This window comes from Pongo pygmaeus, chromosome 2, assembly GCF_028885625.2.
Source record: "Pongo pygmaeus isolate AG05252 chromosome 2, NHGRI_mPonPyg2-v2.0_pri, whole genome shotgun sequence".
In the NCBI taxonomy this organism is placed as follows: domain Eukaryota; kingdom Metazoa; phylum Chordata; class Mammalia; order Primates; family Hominidae; genus Pongo; species Pongo pygmaeus.
The window spans coordinates 115727435-115744697 of NC_085930.1; the positions used below are offsets into that span (position 1 = coordinate 115727435).

At 44.3% G+C, this 17263-nt stretch overlaps 1 protein-coding gene across 4 annotated transcripts in view; it reads right to left on the reverse strand.

The window, feature by feature from the left end:
• The window catches only part of CTDSPL (CTD small phosphatase like), a 122162-nt gene that overhangs the window by 11033 nt on the left and 93866 nt on the right, over positions 1-17263 (reverse strand). For 3 of the 4 annotated variants that reach the window (XM_054481962.2, XM_054481963.1, XM_063662035.1), the window contains exons 3-6: positions 16339-16371; positions 8771-8872; positions 5569-5625; positions 1944-2036 (exon numbers count right to left, since the gene is read on the reverse strand). In XM_054481962.2, the coding sequence (XP_054337937.1) occupies positions 1944-2036; positions 5569-5625; positions 8771-8872; positions 16339-16371 (285 nt within the window). Of the gene's footprint in view, positions 1-1943; positions 2037-5568; positions 5626-8770; positions 8873-10140; positions 11187-16338; positions 16372-17263 lie in introns of those variants that run through there. The other variant, XM_063662036.1, reaches the window with a different exon arrangement.

A 17263-nucleotide genomic window follows, 5' to 3' on the forward strand; every position in this document is an offset into this window, starting at 1 on the left:
GGCAGGTGGGAGCCATCCAGGAAGAGTAACCGAACAAGGATGTTTAAGCAAATGCTGGGGACAATGCCAAGGAAAAGTGTTCTTAATTTTCCCAAACAAAAAACAGCTCTCACTTCACTGCTATTGGTGCAATCTTCTTGTTTATTTCTTTGGTTATTACTTCAGGCTCTTCAGCATCCCAGAGCACTGTTGGAAGAGCCACTGATGCTACAGATAACAATTAATCTTGGTACCACTCATCTGAAAGATTACCCATTGGGGAAGACTCTATTTTTCCTGAGGCCTTGTTCTCTTTTTGAAATGCAAAAATAAGGACGAGGATTTTGAATCCCACTCCACTGGCTCATGCTCTAAGGCCTGGTGATGAGTCTGGCAGCATTTGTGCAAGTGGGGCTCTCCCACCCCTCAATCATCACAGAGATGGACCCAACCAGCAATGGCCAGGCCAGCAAAGCAGTGGAACATGCAGAGGAAGCGAAGGGAATGTGGGCATCAGGGCACCGTCCAGAAGCAGGACATGGCGGAGGAAGCTACTGTGTGATGTCCTGGAGACAGGCAAATGGTCAACCTGGCCCCAGAAAACTCATCTTTGGGACCACTCAGGGTCCCTGAGATGCCCATGGAGACAACTGTGGTGCTACCAACAAATGGATGGTGTCAGCCCCATCAGAGTCAGAGTTTGGGAAATGGTCAAGGCAAAGATCTCCTGGGAGGAGCAAGGCCCTGCCTGCCCCACACAGCACAGGCACCCTGCCACACCTGTGAAGGGGGAGACTAAACCATACTGGGAGGCTTGGGAACCTGCTAGTTTCCTTAAACAGTGGAGAGGACAAAGAAACCATTCTATTTGATCAGAACCAGTGTAGATTTTAGGTCAGATTCATATCAAGCTTTAGGATCAAGATATGTCTGAATGATTTTATCATCATCAATAAATATATGTATATATATTTTTGAGACGGAGTCACTGTCACCCAGGGTGGAGTGCAGTGGTATGATCTTGGCTCACTGCAACCTCTGCCTCCGGGGTTCAAGCAATTCTCGTGCCTCAGCCTCCCAAGTAGCTGGAAATACAGATGCCCGCCACCATGCCCAGCTAATTTTTGTATTTTGAGACGGGGTTTCTCCATGTTGGCCAGGCTGGTCTTGAACTTCTGACCTCAGGTGATACGCCCTCCTTGGCCTCCCAAAGTGTTGGGATTACAGGCATGAGCAACCGTGCCCGGCCTATCATCATCAATAAATAATTGTAACACAAAATAATGAACATCAGGAGTGCTTACCATGTGACAATGCCCAGCACAGTATGTGGAACACAGCAAGTACTCAATGAATACTTGCTGTATGTGAGTCAGACACTGTGCTAAGTCCTTTACATATGCTATTTCATGTGATCCAGCCACAAGGTAGCTGGAATTATCCCCAATTTATAGAAGAAAGCGACATGAGAAGTGAAGTAACTTGCCTCAGATCATACAGCTCATTAGCGCAGTTGGAACTCTCATTCAGCCCATGCATGTGGGTGAGTGTCCAACACTTATCTCTCACTTGCTTCTCCCTCAAATCTGTGAAAGCAAAACCCAAGGACACAGGGGCCTCTAGCATTTGGCTGACAGTCAATGGTTGAGGGGTACACCATCCTTTGTCCATTACACTGGACCTGTTTGTGATTCTCTGGACTGTGCACACCCAGCTTCAGGTGGCTGCACACAGCAACTTCATGGAGCATTTGTTCTAAGTGCTCCCTGTCACCATGGTAACCCAGAAGGCTTTCAGGCTGGCACCATGCACATGGCCTTCATCCATCCCATCTGGGGTGGGAACCTGTCACCATAGAAATAGCTTCCCCCACCAAAACAAAGGGCTGCTTGACAGATTGGGGGTAGGGGTGGAGGGGCTGGGAGTACCAGGCTGGGAGTGTGGGGCTGGGAAGCAGGACTCACCTTGGCCAAGCTGGCAGTAAAGAGCACACATTCAAAAAGCTGCCCCATCCTCTGGAGGAACTCATCCACATGTGGCCGCTTCAGCACATACACCTGCAATGGCAGGAGACAGCAGGCTGGTCAGATGTGGCAGTTGCTGGGGATGGCCTGGGGCCCAAATGCCCACTGTAGGAAGAATTGCTACAAAGGTTCCTGCCTCCCTCCCCCAGGTCTATGCATAGCAGGCAGAGGCCCAGACTGTATGAAGGGCTATGGAGTCAGACGTGGCACTCCTCAGACAGGGCTCCAGGTCTCAGTTCACTGCAGACGCCCCTCCTAAGGGAAAAAGAGAAGCTGACCGTGGTGTGAGGGTCTTGGGGATATTCAGGGCCAGCAAATGGAAGGGTTGTACCATGTTTGTGTGTAATGACTCATTCATTTCACGTGTGTTTCTTGGCACTTGCTGAGGGTCAGGACCTATGTGGGCACGGGCCACTGTCTGGGTGTTATTCTTTTGAGGTCCAGGCCCCGCATATTGCCCAGCAGGTCTGGGATTGCTCTGGCTGCCACCTTCTGTTCTGGATGGACATCCCCCTTACTAGGAAAGTCTGGGGTTGACGCACAGGCCCAGCAAAGCTGCAAGAAGGGGTTTCCTTGTCAGCTTGGGAAGCTGTCTATGACACCATAAAGGGTGGGCTTGGTATGTTTCAGGGGATGTGAAACCATCGCTATTCCTGGACCCCAGATATAATCCATCAGGAGGGGTCTCTGAGCAGAGGGGTGCAAAGAGTAGCCTTTTCTAGAATGGCTGGGCTCTGTGTACCCTTTTGACCAGGCCAGGCCAGGGGGTAGCAGTGAGGAGGCCAGGCTTCAGACCATACATAGGTTCTTGATTAGGGAGCCTGAATGAATCTGGGGAAACAAGGGAGATGGGAGAGAAGGCAAAGCTGGTGAGAGACGACAGAGGAAGTGGGAGGAGGGAAGAACTAATTCAAACTTGAATAAATTCCATTTGAAATTAGCCACTTCACTAAAATAAATCAAACTCTTTAAAATTCAATTCAGCATATTTACTGAGCCCCAGCTCTGAGCTCAGCCTGATGTAGTTGCAAAGATGAATAAAACACAGGCCTTGCCCTTGAAGAGCTCACACTCTAGAACAGACATAGGCAAAAACATATAAAAATAAACATGGCATAATGAAAGTTGTAGTAGAGGGATAAACTAAGGACAATTAACTCCCCTCACAAGGGGAGGGGATCATAGAAGATAACATTTGGCCTGGACCTTGAAGGAGTTCACCAGGCCAATAAGGTTGAGAAGAAGTGGGCTTTCAGGCAGAGGAAACAGTAGAGTGTGAGACCCGAGGCCTGAGAATACTTGAGAAGCTAGAGAGTAGCCAGGCTGTGTGCCCAGCCATCAGAAGTAGTGAGAGAAGTGGGAGCAGCAGGGGCTGGGAGAGGAAGTGGCTGAAGATGAAGTGAGAGGCAGGTCACAGTGGGCACGTTAGGGCCTTGAACGGCAGATGGAGCAGGTGAGAATGGCAGGAGGAGCAGCAGAGGGGAGATGAGGCCTCTGCACCACATGCTGGGTGTGCTGCTGGCCGAGGAATTCTACACAGAAACAAGTCATTTTCAAGGTGCCAGAAGCAGGAGCTCAGGAGGGCCAGGACTCAGTGGGAAATTCATGGGTGACTGAAAGAAGGAGGTGGACATGGATTTGTGGCTGAGGGTGGAGTGAGGGGCTGGAGGAACAGGATGTCATAGCACGGGTGCCAACACAGCTCTGAGGAGCTGGGAGGCTGGGGTAGGGCTGAGGGCAGGGCCTGTGGCTGCCAACAGCTGCAGACTCCCACTTTGCCCACAAGACTCCTCGATGCCAGCAAACGGGTGTGGCCTGTAGTCCTCAGTCTCCCTGGGAGTCCTGCTTGGAAAGCAAGCTTTGCTACATGCAAAGGGCAGGAGAGTGATTTGGGAACTCTGGTGTTGGTGCCTCTGGCAGAGAGGGGGGGTCCTGAGCCCGGATGCCGGCGTCCAGGCCCGCGTCCCCGTGCAAGTAACCAAGAATAGGCCCATTGGGACCTGCACAGCCTATCCTGGATTACTTGAACGAGGCCACGGCCTTCGCCAGGGCCTTGGTCCTCCTGCTCTTGGCTCCTGTGGCTTCATTCCCTTGGGAGAGAATTTCTGATCCCAGCCCTGGGACCTTGTGATATCACAGCACAGCCAAGATGGAGAGTGGGGGAAGCTCCTGCAAGAATGGGTCAGCAGTGGGCAGGCCGGTCATGCTTACAGTCACGTGGTACGAAGGATTAATTTCTCTCCTAATTCTTGCTATGCCATTGGGCAGCCTCTCCTTTGTCTCATCATAAGCACTATGTAACACAAGCCAAGATGATAAATGCAGAAGCCTTAACTGCTTCTCAGATGCTGAGTTAATTCAGTTGATGCTTTTGCAAATGTTAAATGCCCAAGTGCCTGCCGTTTTGGCTCTGTGATGGCTTTTAAAAGCATGAAGTGTGGAAACACTAGGGAAAAAGCTGCCTCTCCCGGGGACTGTTTCCTGGCAGGATGTCCTGGAGAATAAGCAAGAAAGCAAGGACATGGGAGGGAAGGGACTTGAGTATCAGGAAAAGAGCCCTGGGCCAGGAGGCAGGAGACTGGAATTTTCATTTTAATTCTTCCCATCGTATGACCTTTAACCAACCCCTTCCTTGGCGGAGCCTCAGTTTCTCCATCTAGACAATGAGGCAGCTGGACCAGCTGATTCCCAAGCTTTCTCCAGTTCTGACACCTTGCACTCAAGAACCAAAGACTACTGACATTGCTAAGAAAAGACATCCCGTTGTGGCTCAAGTACCAGGAAAGTCTCCTTCCTGGCATATCAGGCCAGATACGCTCCCTTTAAGACCTTGGACTTGACAAGTAAGATGGTTAGATCATCCCTGTGGAAAACCTGACAAAAGCTCCCCGGCTTCAACCTCTAAAGCTAGTTTTCCTACAGCGTTCCCAATTTGTTCATAAATGAAGCTATTTCCGGAAGAGCTTTATGCAGATAAGGAAAAAAAATCAGAAGCAACGAAGACGCATGCCAACTGACTACGGCATCTTTATTCATAGCAGCCTGCGGATCCGAAAACTCACACCCTTCCCCCTTTTTCTTTTGGGGTGGGTATTTGCTAAAGATTCTCTGGAGAAAACGACGCAGGAATGATAAGATCAGTCTGGAGCAGCTGGCATTGAAAATGGACACTTTTTCCCGAGAATCCACCATAAGTGGGTGACTTGTGGCATTTTCCTGTTGCCTGCTAGGAGAGTAGCCGAAAGCAATTATACAAGGAAGTTAATTAGACCATCAAGCTAGGCCAGTGGGGGATATGGAAACTTCTGAAAGTCTGCTTCAAATCAAAGAACTATTTGAACTTGCAACCGCATCTAATATTTGCGACTATAATTTCCTTATAATCTCAGTATAAAATAAATTCATTGGAGTGAAAAAAAGAAAAACATTGTATTTATTACGGTATGCTTCCTTTTGATTCAGTAATAAAATTATTACTGAAATGAGAATTTAGAAATAAAGTTCATAGGAAATGTAATTCCTAAAAAATCTTAATTGAAACTCAAATTTAGCTTCAATTTCTTACCTGATGTATAGTTCCATCGATTTCAACCGGAACAATAAAATCAGCATTACTAATAGGCTAGAGAAAAAAGAGACTATAATTAATATGTCTGAAGGAACAAAAAAACTCTGGAAATTTTAGCAAGAAAAAAGCCTGCCTAGACCAATGTTTTGGTTATTGGAAAAAACAGTTCAGGAGGAGGATGATGAAGCATGCCTTGGTTCCTTAAAATAAGCACAAGCAGGAAAGCACATTATTTTCCACTGTGAATGTCATTACATTTTCAGCATCTTGGTCCAATATCACCTGCCTGGCCTCAACCAAAAAGTGTGGCGCTGCCTGGCTAGAGGATGGGGCTCCTGAAAACTCCAGCTCTTGCCCAGAGTCCTGCTGGGGTGATGGGGAATCACTGCTAACCACCAGGGGGAGAAGCTGAGCACGTAATGGGCTCAGAGGACAGTGCTGCTTGAGGGAAAACTATTTGTACTTGGACCCACAACTGGGGGCTGCCCTGTGATGGGCTGCTCAGCAGGAGAAGATGGCCACATGGACTCAAAACAGTGCCAAGGCCATGTGGGGGTAAAGTCAGAGGCCACAGGCCACATCCTTGGGCAGGCTCTTCCTCTCCTTGGACCCCAGTTTCTCCTCTCTTCCTTAGCTACTGTGATGGGTCTGATGCATGCCCATGGCCCCAATCCAGTCCTGAGAATCAGTGATTTCAGGCCCTCCCAGGTAGCCTGGCACCAGCTCCTGCCTTGGGTGGGGGTACAGAGCCAGCCCACCCTATGCCTGCTCCGCTCCAAGGAACACAACATCCAGCACACCCACAGACTTCTGGATATTTTAAATAACTCTTTGACAATATTAATGACATTTAAAATTCAAATATGATTCTTCAGCAGTCACTATGTTCTCAATGATGAACTTACACACAGTTCTCAATGGAATTCCACAAATTAGTTACAAAACTACTTAAATGAACAGGCCCAACTGAATCATCAGCCTGCAAAACCCTGGACAAGAGAAGAGAGACAGAAGGAAGGAGAAGGTGTGTGTGGTGGCCTCTGGGCAGGGGTAGGGGTACAGCGTCTGGTCAGACTCTGAACCGAGGTCTGCTTTTAAGCCCATCACAGTACACACAAACCCTCTTCGTTGATACATAAACTAAAAAATAAAAAACAACAAAAAAACAAAGAAACATGGACAATGCTACGTCATAGCACCGCTACTAAGCACTTAGCTTAAGATCACTGTTTATTTACTCCCAGAGTTGGAAGGCCAAGGATGAGTTTAATATCATATAATTGCACAACTAAAATCAGAATCATGCTAAAAAACAAAAGGAAAGACTGAAGGAAGAGACTCTCCCAAGGCATTAGATTATGGAATCACATTCCATGGAGTATATTAAAAAGAGAAAAACCATTCCCCAGCTTCCAGCAGGCACCATCCTTACTCTCCTCTCTCCTGCTGGTATAAAGGAGACTCTGCTATAGCTAGGGTTCTTCACTTGGGATCCATGAACCTATGTGTTGTACAAATGTACATTTTCGAAGGGAAGAGGGTCCATAGCTTTCAGATTCTCAAAGGATTTTGAAATGCCCAGAACTTTAAAAACCATAAAGAATATTCTGGTTGCAAATGTAGGCAGGCCAGGGGAGGAAAGAAATGAGGAAATGCCGTTCACATTAGCTTGTGGCATCAATGCTCTCCGAGCAGGTGCTAGAGACACTGGGGGCTACCAGGGCCTTGCCTTTGGAGCCAGGAATCCTCAGTAACATCAGGTGATCTGGCCAGTGTTGCCTACACTCCCATAGCTGCTTGGGAGGGAGTTCTCTATGCTGTGCTGGCAACTGACCCCTGCTCTGAAGAGCTTTCCTTCACAGAGACTTGGAAAAGTCCTGAGCAACTTGCCCATGGGGGAGAAATGGCTTCCAATGCTATCTAGGGTTAAGCTGGGACACAAGGTCACCATATCCCCTGGACCAACTATGGAAGGGGCTGGCCCTCAAGTGCTAGGGAATGAGGTGGTCCCTGCATGCCCCAGTGGCCAGAACAAGGCCATTTCTCACTGCTAGAGGTCAGTGTGGTCTCTTCTCCACTCTTCAAAGGACTCAAAGACAATTTTCTGGCTTTGTCCTACCAGAAAGGTCTCTGTTTAGTGAGAAGAACAAAGAAGGATGTTTCTGGTAGAAAGGTGTTTGGGCATATTTGACAGCTCTTCTGCTTCCTACAACTTGTAAGGAATGACTATGGTTCATGTGAGACACATGCCCCATCATGGATGGTGACCTTCATGTCTCTCAGTGAAGGGGAGTCCCAGGCTGATGGGGGAAAGAGGAATGCAGTACAATGATAGAGCAGTCCCACTACCAGAAATAACCCAAGGAAAACAAACCAGAATCCTAAATACCTGCTTCTTCACCCCAAAACATCAATCTCCTATTTCCAAACTTTTCATCACTTGCCTCTTTTAAACAATTTATTTCACGTCAAAAAAAAAAATGGTTAACTCATTTCTTAACAGTGTTGCCACACCTCTTCTTGCACGGAGGCCGTTTCTGCTGTTTTTCCAGCAGGAAGATGGAGATCAGGGAAGGTGACAGGAAGGAAGAGTGTCTGACCTCCACACCCTTCAGGAGGGAAGTCCTGAAGGTGGGTACTCATTTAGCTGTGAAGCTTGCAAAAAACCCCAGCCACCTCTTGTCATGAAGATGCTCAAATTAAATGGCTGAATCTGTTCAGATGCCCTGAAGTCTGGAAGTCTTCTTCAGAGTTGGACATCTTTCAAAAATCGATCTGGGAAAATCTCCATGATACCAGGTCATTTGACAGTTTCCAACAGAGCCTCCCCTCCCCCTCCCAATAAAACACATAGCACTCTGGTCATCTTGACAAATACAGTGTCCTGGGGGGCACTGAGTGCCTTGTGCCACCTGAAAAGTATTTCTGCAGGGGTTACAGTGTTGGAAAATGCAAACCTCCTAAGAATGAGGTCCCAGTGATGTTGGTAGCTTAGTGTTTTTTTGCAAACTAATTATGTTAATATTCAACTACTTTAGTTAATGTTCACCTGGGTTAATAAGCAGCTCCTGGGATTTCTACATGAAGAGTGAAGTCACACACTAATCACCATAAGCTTTCATCCTTTTTGTTTTCCCTTTTCCAATACAATTGTTATCAAATCACAAAGATCATGGATTGTTTTTTTATGTTGATTTACCTTAAACGAACTGTGCACCAATGTTTCATCTAAATCAATGACCACACATTTCTTTCCATAGTCAAGCACCGTCACCTCTGGAAGAAGGTACTTAGCTGGTGGCTAAAGGGGAAAAATAAATCAATATTACCTTTATGTAAAAGACAAACCAATCAGTATTGTATTACACTACTTTCAAACATTTAAATGCCTGGTCAAGCATATAATGGACTTTTATTAAAAACAATAGGAATAAGTAGTTTGCAACTAAAGTTTTATCAAATACGGTGCCACAATCTGAATGACTACTATGAAGTCCTAGGCTTTGGAACCAGACAAACCTGGTTTCAATCATCAGCTCTGTCACTTTCTTGGTTGTAAATTGGGGTAGTAATACCTACCATGAAAGGTTGTTGTTATCAGTTATAATGGCAATAAAATGCCCAGCATTTTGCCTCACACATATATTGGTGGCTATAGTTATTATTAAAATGGATTACACAAGAATGAGTATTTAATTATAATAGGTACTGTCACAATGGAGGTCTGTTTCGTGGGGTCATATTTTGCCTGAAATTCACCGTGGCACATAAGTAGATTTTAGAGCTATGTTGGAACCACAGATTTTTTTTTTTTTTTTTTTTAGTGACTGAGATTTTTAAAAAACTTGAAGACAAACTATAGGCCCACCAGCATAATGCAGTCCAGAGTTACCCCCAACACTAGGAAACAGAAATAAGACTAATCCAGATACAGCGCCACCTTGTGCCACCACACTGTGGTAGACTACTGAGCAAATGTGGTATTTTCACCCCTTGGATTCTCTGCCTCTGAAAGTTATACTTTAATCCACATGTTGTGTGTGGACCAAACAATCTATTTATGTGTCTTAGTAGCAGGTGACTCAAATCTCGTGATAAAGAAGTCATAAAGAGTTAATAAAAAGCTAGGTATCTTCAGCCAACCATAAAATGCTAGGTATCTTTGGCCAACCTCACTCGATTTAGAGGATTTATTTCTTTAGGCCTTGCCTTATTCTAGAAATGATCTGAAGTATTTTAGTCTACTTTGTGGCATATTCAATATCCAGAGTTAACTAATTAATTTTCTGACCTGCAAAGAAGGTCAAATTCTCTTTAATATTTGATACAAAACAAAAGGAAATATCTATTCTGAGCCCCTGAAGAACGGACAATTTAGTTCATCAAATAAAACAAGAAAAAAATGAAATCAAGCTGTATTTCCTTTTACGTGGCTATTTCCTCTTTTTATTTTTTTGGTTCAAACTGAAAGTCAGTCATCAAAAGTTAATTTTGAACTTTAGCTGGTTCAATAGTAAATGTAACACAGGCAGTCAACAGGTTAGGTAAATTTGCAAGTACAATGATCACCTTGGCAGAGAGAGACTGTCCACGGTTGCCCAGGAAGAGGCTATGTGTGGAGACATAAGCATTTCTAACTCCATGTTTCTTCCTTTCCAACATCGTCCAGAAGAAAGAGCCTTTACGGCCTCCCATCTCTCTCAGCTGGAAGCAATCCTCCCTAATCCTGCAGCACTGTGACGGGATGTGGGGATGTGCCTTGGAGACAGGCACGGAACTTGAGGATCTAGAAAGGACTCTGTCCTCTATTACAAACCAGTGAGTCAGCAGGTTATTTTTAAAAAATTAAATTTGCAAAATGTTTTGTATCAAAAGGTGTTTTAAAAAGGCAGAGTGTGATGAGCTAAGTGAACATAGTAGAGAGAATGTGGGTCATTTTTGTTGTTTGGGACAGAGCAGAAAGCATGCTTGTTGTGACCAGAATAAAATTTGTTTGAATTTTTATTACACAATTATTTAATATAAAACACATTCTCATTGTAAAGACTATAGACACCTGAGAGTAAAACACAATCCTTCTCTTTTCTATGTCTCCCTTTTGACATTAGTGTCTATCCAGTCTTTTCCCTATGCGTTTATAAACTACTAAAACGTTTTAACTTATTAATTTAATTATTAGCCTGAAAAATAAGGATCTAGAAATTCTAACCCTAGCATCTCTGAAAACATCAAAGATCTGCCAAAAGTGGTTCATTTTCCAAACCCAAGAATAAAGATTACTTTCTTAGCACAGTTAACCCACATTTTACAAGCATTCTTTAACAGTAAGTAAAACCCCTCATGGTACGATCTAAGAGAGAAAAGATGGAGAAGGGTGAGAAGGGTGAGACTCATATTAAGCAAGCAATTGATTTTAATTTGTGCTGCAGGGAACAAGGCCAACTTGGGAGGCAACAGGCTAGGAGGTTCCATTAATCCTCTGCTGTTTCCTAAATGCACACAGCTTCCCTGAGAGCTTGGCTTTAGATTAATGCAAATTCTACAGCCCATGGGTAAGAATTCTTTGGGACAGCTGTGTCCTTGGAAATGTAAGGATGCTATATAATGACAATACACAGTGCTTTGTTACTTCAATTGATCTGTTCAGGTGATGCTTGAATCATTAACTAAGAAATGTTCTGAACCAAGTTTTCTCTGAAGTCTTCATAAAGCTGAAGAACAAAAGAAATACCAGTCACATCAAGAAAGGTCTTTCTTATACAAAATGACTTCCTCAAATGTACGCAAAGAGCATTGCTGGGGGGTGGGTGGAGGAGGAAGGGACCACGGCTTGCCATCCACAGTTTGGGAATGGTATTCATTCCTGTTCCTTTCCTGGGAGTAAATCTGAAATTTCCTGTCCTTGGCAGAGAACTGGCAGCCATGAATAGTTAACACTAAGCTTATTTCCTCTTGGAGTGCCCACCCCACAAACTCTCATAAATCTTACAGATGTAGTACCTCTTCCTGGTACATTGGATTATTGTTTCCTCACTTAAGATTTCTCAGGCTTAAGGTCTGCACGCTGTGCTCCCCAAGCCCTCAGAGCTCCAGGTGGATGTCAGGGCCTAACGCAGGAGGGGAGCAAGAGGAACTGTAGACTGCTTTTAATTAGAATAGCTGTCCTGCTTGTATGTTCTTCATAATGTTTTCGTGGAAAGAAGTGTACTATTGCTGTATTAAAAGCCTTAGGCAAATAGCATAGAAACATAGCTGTTAGAAAACAAATCCTCTCCCCTTTCAGCATTTTTATGGCTTGGTTACACTGCCAGCCTCATGTTTGTGAGCATCTGTGTGCTGTGTAATTTAAGCAAAAGTGTGGGATCGGTAGGACTCAGGACACAGCCTCAATGGCGTTCCTCACTGGGGCCAAGGCATTCGAGTGCTCACCTCAAGTCACAACCACCCATACTTCAGCAGTTTCAAACTTTCGTTCCCTCTGCATCTTTTCCTTATCCTTCAATACCCGACGTTCACCAAATAGCCCATGAAGCTTCCCACTAAGGAAGGCCCTAAATCCTGGCCCACAGTTGGGAGACGAATGATACTAATGGTAAGGATAAAGATGTCATTTCCAATAGGCGTGCAAAACATGATTACTCAACAAATGGTGCTGGGACAACTGAGTAGCCACTTGGAAAAAAAGATAAGTTTCCTACTTCATGCCTTACACCAACATACATTCCAAATGGATCAAAGATTTAAAGGTGTAATGGTGAAACTATTAAAAACTATTAAAATACTAGAAGAAAATATAAAATCAAGGAGCATAAAGGATGATATTAATATTTACTTATATAAAACTAAAACTTCCTTGTGGCCAAAATAATTATAAACAAACAAGGCCAAAAGATATATCATACATTTGGGGAAAAGTATTAATTTCCTTAAAATTTAAAACGACAAGCAACACAGCATAAAAAACTAGAGGAAATGAATAGAGAAGAAGAAAGATAGCCAATGAACTTGTGAAAAGCTGTTCAAACTCATTAATAAAGAAATGCAAATCAAAATAATAAACTGATACCAATCTTTTGTTTTGTTTTTGAGACAGGGTCTGGCTCTGTAGCCCAGGCTGGAGTGCAGTGGTGCCATCTTAGCTCACTGCAACCTCCGCCTACTGGGCTCAAGTGATCTTCCCAAGTAGCTGGGACTACAGGCACGCACTACCATGCCCGATTAATTTTTTTTTTTTTTTTTTGAGACCGAGTTTTGCTCTTGTTGCCCAGGCTGGAGTGCAATGGTGTGATCCTGGCTCACCGCAACCTCCGCCTCCCGGGTTCAAGTGATTCTCCTGCCTCAGCCTCCCGAGTTAGCTGGGATTAAAGGCATGCACCACCATGCCCAGCTAATTGTGTATAAATATATATACATATATATATATATATATATTTTTTTTTTTGAGACAGAGTTTTGCTCTTGTTGCCCAGGCTGGAGTGCAATGGCATGATCTCAGCACACTGCAACCTCCATCTCCCGGGTTCAAGCGATTCTGCCGCCTCAGCCTCCCGAGTAGCTGGGATTACAGGCATGTGCCACCACACGCGGCTATTTTTGTATTTTTAGTAGAAATGGGGTTTCTCCAAGTTGGTCAGGCTGGTCTCGAACTCCCAATCTCAGGTGATCTGCCCGCCTTGGCCTCCCCAAACGCTGGGATTCCAGGCGTGAGCCACCACGCCCAGCCTAATTTTGTATTTTCAGTAGAGATGGGGTTTCTCCATGTTGGTCAGGCTGGTCTGGAACTCCTGATCTCAGGTGATCTGCCCGCCTCGGTCTCGGTGGGATTACAGGCGTGAGCCACCGCGCCCGGCCACCATGCCCAGTTAATTTTGTGTATATTTTATAGAGATGGGGTTTCACCATGTTGCCCAGGCTGGTCGCGAACTCCTGAGCTGAAGCCATCTGCCCTCCTCGGCCTCTCCAAATGCTTGGGTTATAGGCATGAGCCACTGCACCTGGCCTGATACTATTCTTTATTTTCAGATTAGCAAAGATTGAAACATTTGATAATCATTTTCAGTAAGGGTATGAGGCACTCTCACAGATACTTCATGAGAATGTAAATTAGCATAAGCTTTTGGAGGACAATTTGGCTTTAATATACCAATACTGTAAAATATATCCTTCGACCTAGCATTTCCACAAATAGAAACTGATCACAAAGAATTATCATACAAGTCCATAAGCACACAGAAAAGAGGATATTTTTAAGAGAAATATTTGTAATAGCACAGAAGTGGAAACAAAGTAAATGCCATCAATGAAATATAAAACAATGAGGCAGATATATACCTACTAATATTTGGAAAGATGTTCAAGGCATCTTGTTAGAAAATAACAAGCAATTTGCAGAATGGTGAATACAACACAACTTCATTTATATAAATATGTTTGTGTTTGTCTGGAAAACTTCTGGAAGGATAAATGACATATGTTAAAAGTGGTGCTACCTAGAAGGCAGTAGGATTACATTGAGAGACATTTTCTTTTTGCTTTAATCTTTCAACTTTATGTATGTATGTATTCCCACGGGTGTTAATCCCAAATCCTTCAATATTTAAAAATTAGCCATGAGCTTGAATTATTGTTTAGTAAAAAATTAAAAGACCAAACCTACACATACAAACAGAGCAACATGCGAATGAAAAAAGAGGGGTGAGGTGACAGGCACAGATAGGGACCCCAGCTGCAGCTGCTCTGGTCACCACAGGCTTAGAGGATTATTTACCTTCAGGGCCTGAAGAAAGCTTTCAGGAGGTTGTGGGATCTGTTTTGGAGGCTCAGAACAAGCCCAGATTTCTGGTCCTATGTATGGCACCCTAAGCTCTCAGGGCTCCCAGCACTGGCCAGGTCCCCCTGAGGTCCAGAAAGGCCAGGACCACGCTGCTTATGTAACCTGGGGCCTTTTCAGGTAGGTGCAGATTTTGCAGCGGCTCCCAAGACTTGATTCCAGGGCTGAGCTGGCCCGGATGGACTTGGGATCAGTCCTATATGCTAAGCAGTCAGTGGAAATCACACTGTGCTCACTACTGGAAATGCTTTTCTGGAGGTCATCATTCAAAAGTGCAAGTTCCTTTAGCTCGGCTGTTTCTTTGGGCAAGATAGTTCATAGGTTCACATGGCCTGACCCAACATCTCACATATAGGACACAGTCAGCAGTTTATTGATCTATCACTAGGATCAATTACATAAGGAATTTTCTTCTTGTTTATCTTATTCCAGAATTCTATACATGGCTGAATCTAGATTTGTGGGAAAAGGGTCAGTTTCTTCAGTGGGGTTTTTATACTGACAAGTGCTTTTTCTTCTGCACTTAACTTTGCACGTGGCTGCCAATTAGCTTTAAGAAAAAACAGTAATAGTGATATTGAAGGTGGAAGGAGAGATGCTACCTGCCATCGTTTAATGTAGGTACCTCTACATTAAAATGTCAAAACTACTTTGTATAAAGGTTAAAGAGTCTTCTGGTATTAACTCTGCTGAGCATCTCCCTCAAACTCTGGATAAAAAGTTGTGCTGCTAGGTCAATCTTTTTGATCAAAGCCAGTTTTCTCAACAAAACCCAACCCTCAGGCACATGGGCAAAGTCAGAATCACTACACAGACTCTTGCAATGCATTAGTCAATGAAGAGTTAGAGTTTTGAGAAAAATGAAATTACTGTAAACTTTTTGGGCAATTTGTAAGTGACATGTACTACCAAAGCCTTCGGAGTCAACCTGCACACGTGAAATCCACCTACTCCTTTCTATGTAAGATTGCTGTGTCTATTGGATGTTCCCAGAAAATATGTGAAAAACTCCAAGGAAACAGAGATGAACACATTTGAATCAACTGAATCTGATCATCTTTACAGACTAAAAAATTAATTTATAGACACATTTTGAAACCTAAATCCTTCTCTAAGGACATAAGACTATTTGAAAGGTCTTGTTTCAAATAGACTATTTGAAAGGCATCTCGACTGTAAGTTTCTTTTGGGAGTCGGTCTTCAGTTTACTTCTTGCTGACTGGCCTCAGGCTGGGTGGCTCTGCTGGCAGAGCAGGAGGAAGAGAAGGGACAGCCAGGACAGCGGATGGCTGAGGGGTGGCTGGTACAGGACTGTGCTGGGGTGGAACAAATTTCAGGGATGACAACAGAAGTCAGGGTGGCCTCAGGGAGCACCCAGCTGGGGCAGAGTTGCAGCACAGCAGGCCTGTGGGATGGGTCCTGCAAGTCCCGAGAATAGTTAGGGTGACTTCTCTGATCTCGGAGCTACAGCCATGCTACCACTGGTAAGTTAGAAACGGTCCGGTCACCTGGGACGTGGGCTTGGTGAGCCCAGTTCCACTGGGACTGAATCTGCTGCAAAGAACTGTGTCTGGGCAAAACAATGTTCCCGCCAATCTATGGAGTTGAGGCTAAGATGGTGGGGTGTGGGTGAGGGCTCTGAGCAACCTCAGCTTGTTCAGCTTGGAGGTCCTTCCCAGAGAGAAAGGAAAAATGAGAATTAGGTTAATGGAGCTCGCTGCCCTGCTGTTCCTGAGAAAGGAAACTGTCTCTGTACAGAACTTCCTGCTCAGTTTAAAATGCAGCTTCAGTTTTCTTTTTAACAGAACAGAGCTGTTTATACCACATGATAAACTCAACATAAGCAATAACATTAAAAAAATCCTTTATATAAGTAGGCCCAAAGCCACAAGATCTTATGACTGTTTTAATAAATAAAATTAGATAAATATACATACACTTGGTATGGGAATGACCTGCCTCTGGTCACCCTGAGGAAAAAGAAAAAAAAATCATTGTCAGGTTTGAAGAGAAGATCATATCCTCAAAAGAAACTTCAAAGCCCTCTCGAGCACAGCAGCTGCATGATCTGCCATTCTCTGTACCTTGGTGGTGTTTAATGAACAGGAGGCACCTGAAAATTTTCCACAGTTAAGGCATGAGGCTCCTTCTGTCTCTCAGACACCTGCTCTCCTAACAAGCCAGGCTGGGCTCCTGAGACTCACAAACCATTTTGTGTATTTAAATAGCACCTCCCTTACTCCCAGGAATTCAAACCTTAATTAAAAAACAAAAATAAAAACTCATACTTTAATCCTTGATTCCCTCTAAAAACTGTTTGTTTTTTCTTTTAAGCAAGTTTTTCCCTAAAAAGACTAAGTCAATATCATATGCAGGGAATGGGAGACATGTTCACCAGATTACAATGACCTCCTGGTCATTCCAGGAGCTCCCCAGGGGAAGAGTGGGGAGAGGCGACAAGGCAAGGTACAAGAAGTTCCCTCCCAGGCAGCAGACAAGGGGATATCTTTCTCCTTTAAGGGAAATACAACCTTATTCACAGGGAGTGTTAAGAAAACCTAGGCCCCAAGGAAAGGCCTCAATTATTCCTCAGCCCCAAATGCCAGCCATTCCAAACCTAATTGATGGAAACACTTCATTATAGCATTGTTAAGAAATGCTAATAAAAAACAGTTTATTTCCACTGAGCATTTCCAGTTTCTGTTTCTTCTTTTTTAGATGGCCTAATAAGGCGATGCACTGCTTCATGCCTTGTACACTGAAGGATTTGTGAAAAGATGTGACCATTTTTATTAAGAGGGTTACAGTGATAATGAGGTCTCACATGAAGGGGCCAAACCTGATGGCTGGCAATGGCAGCTG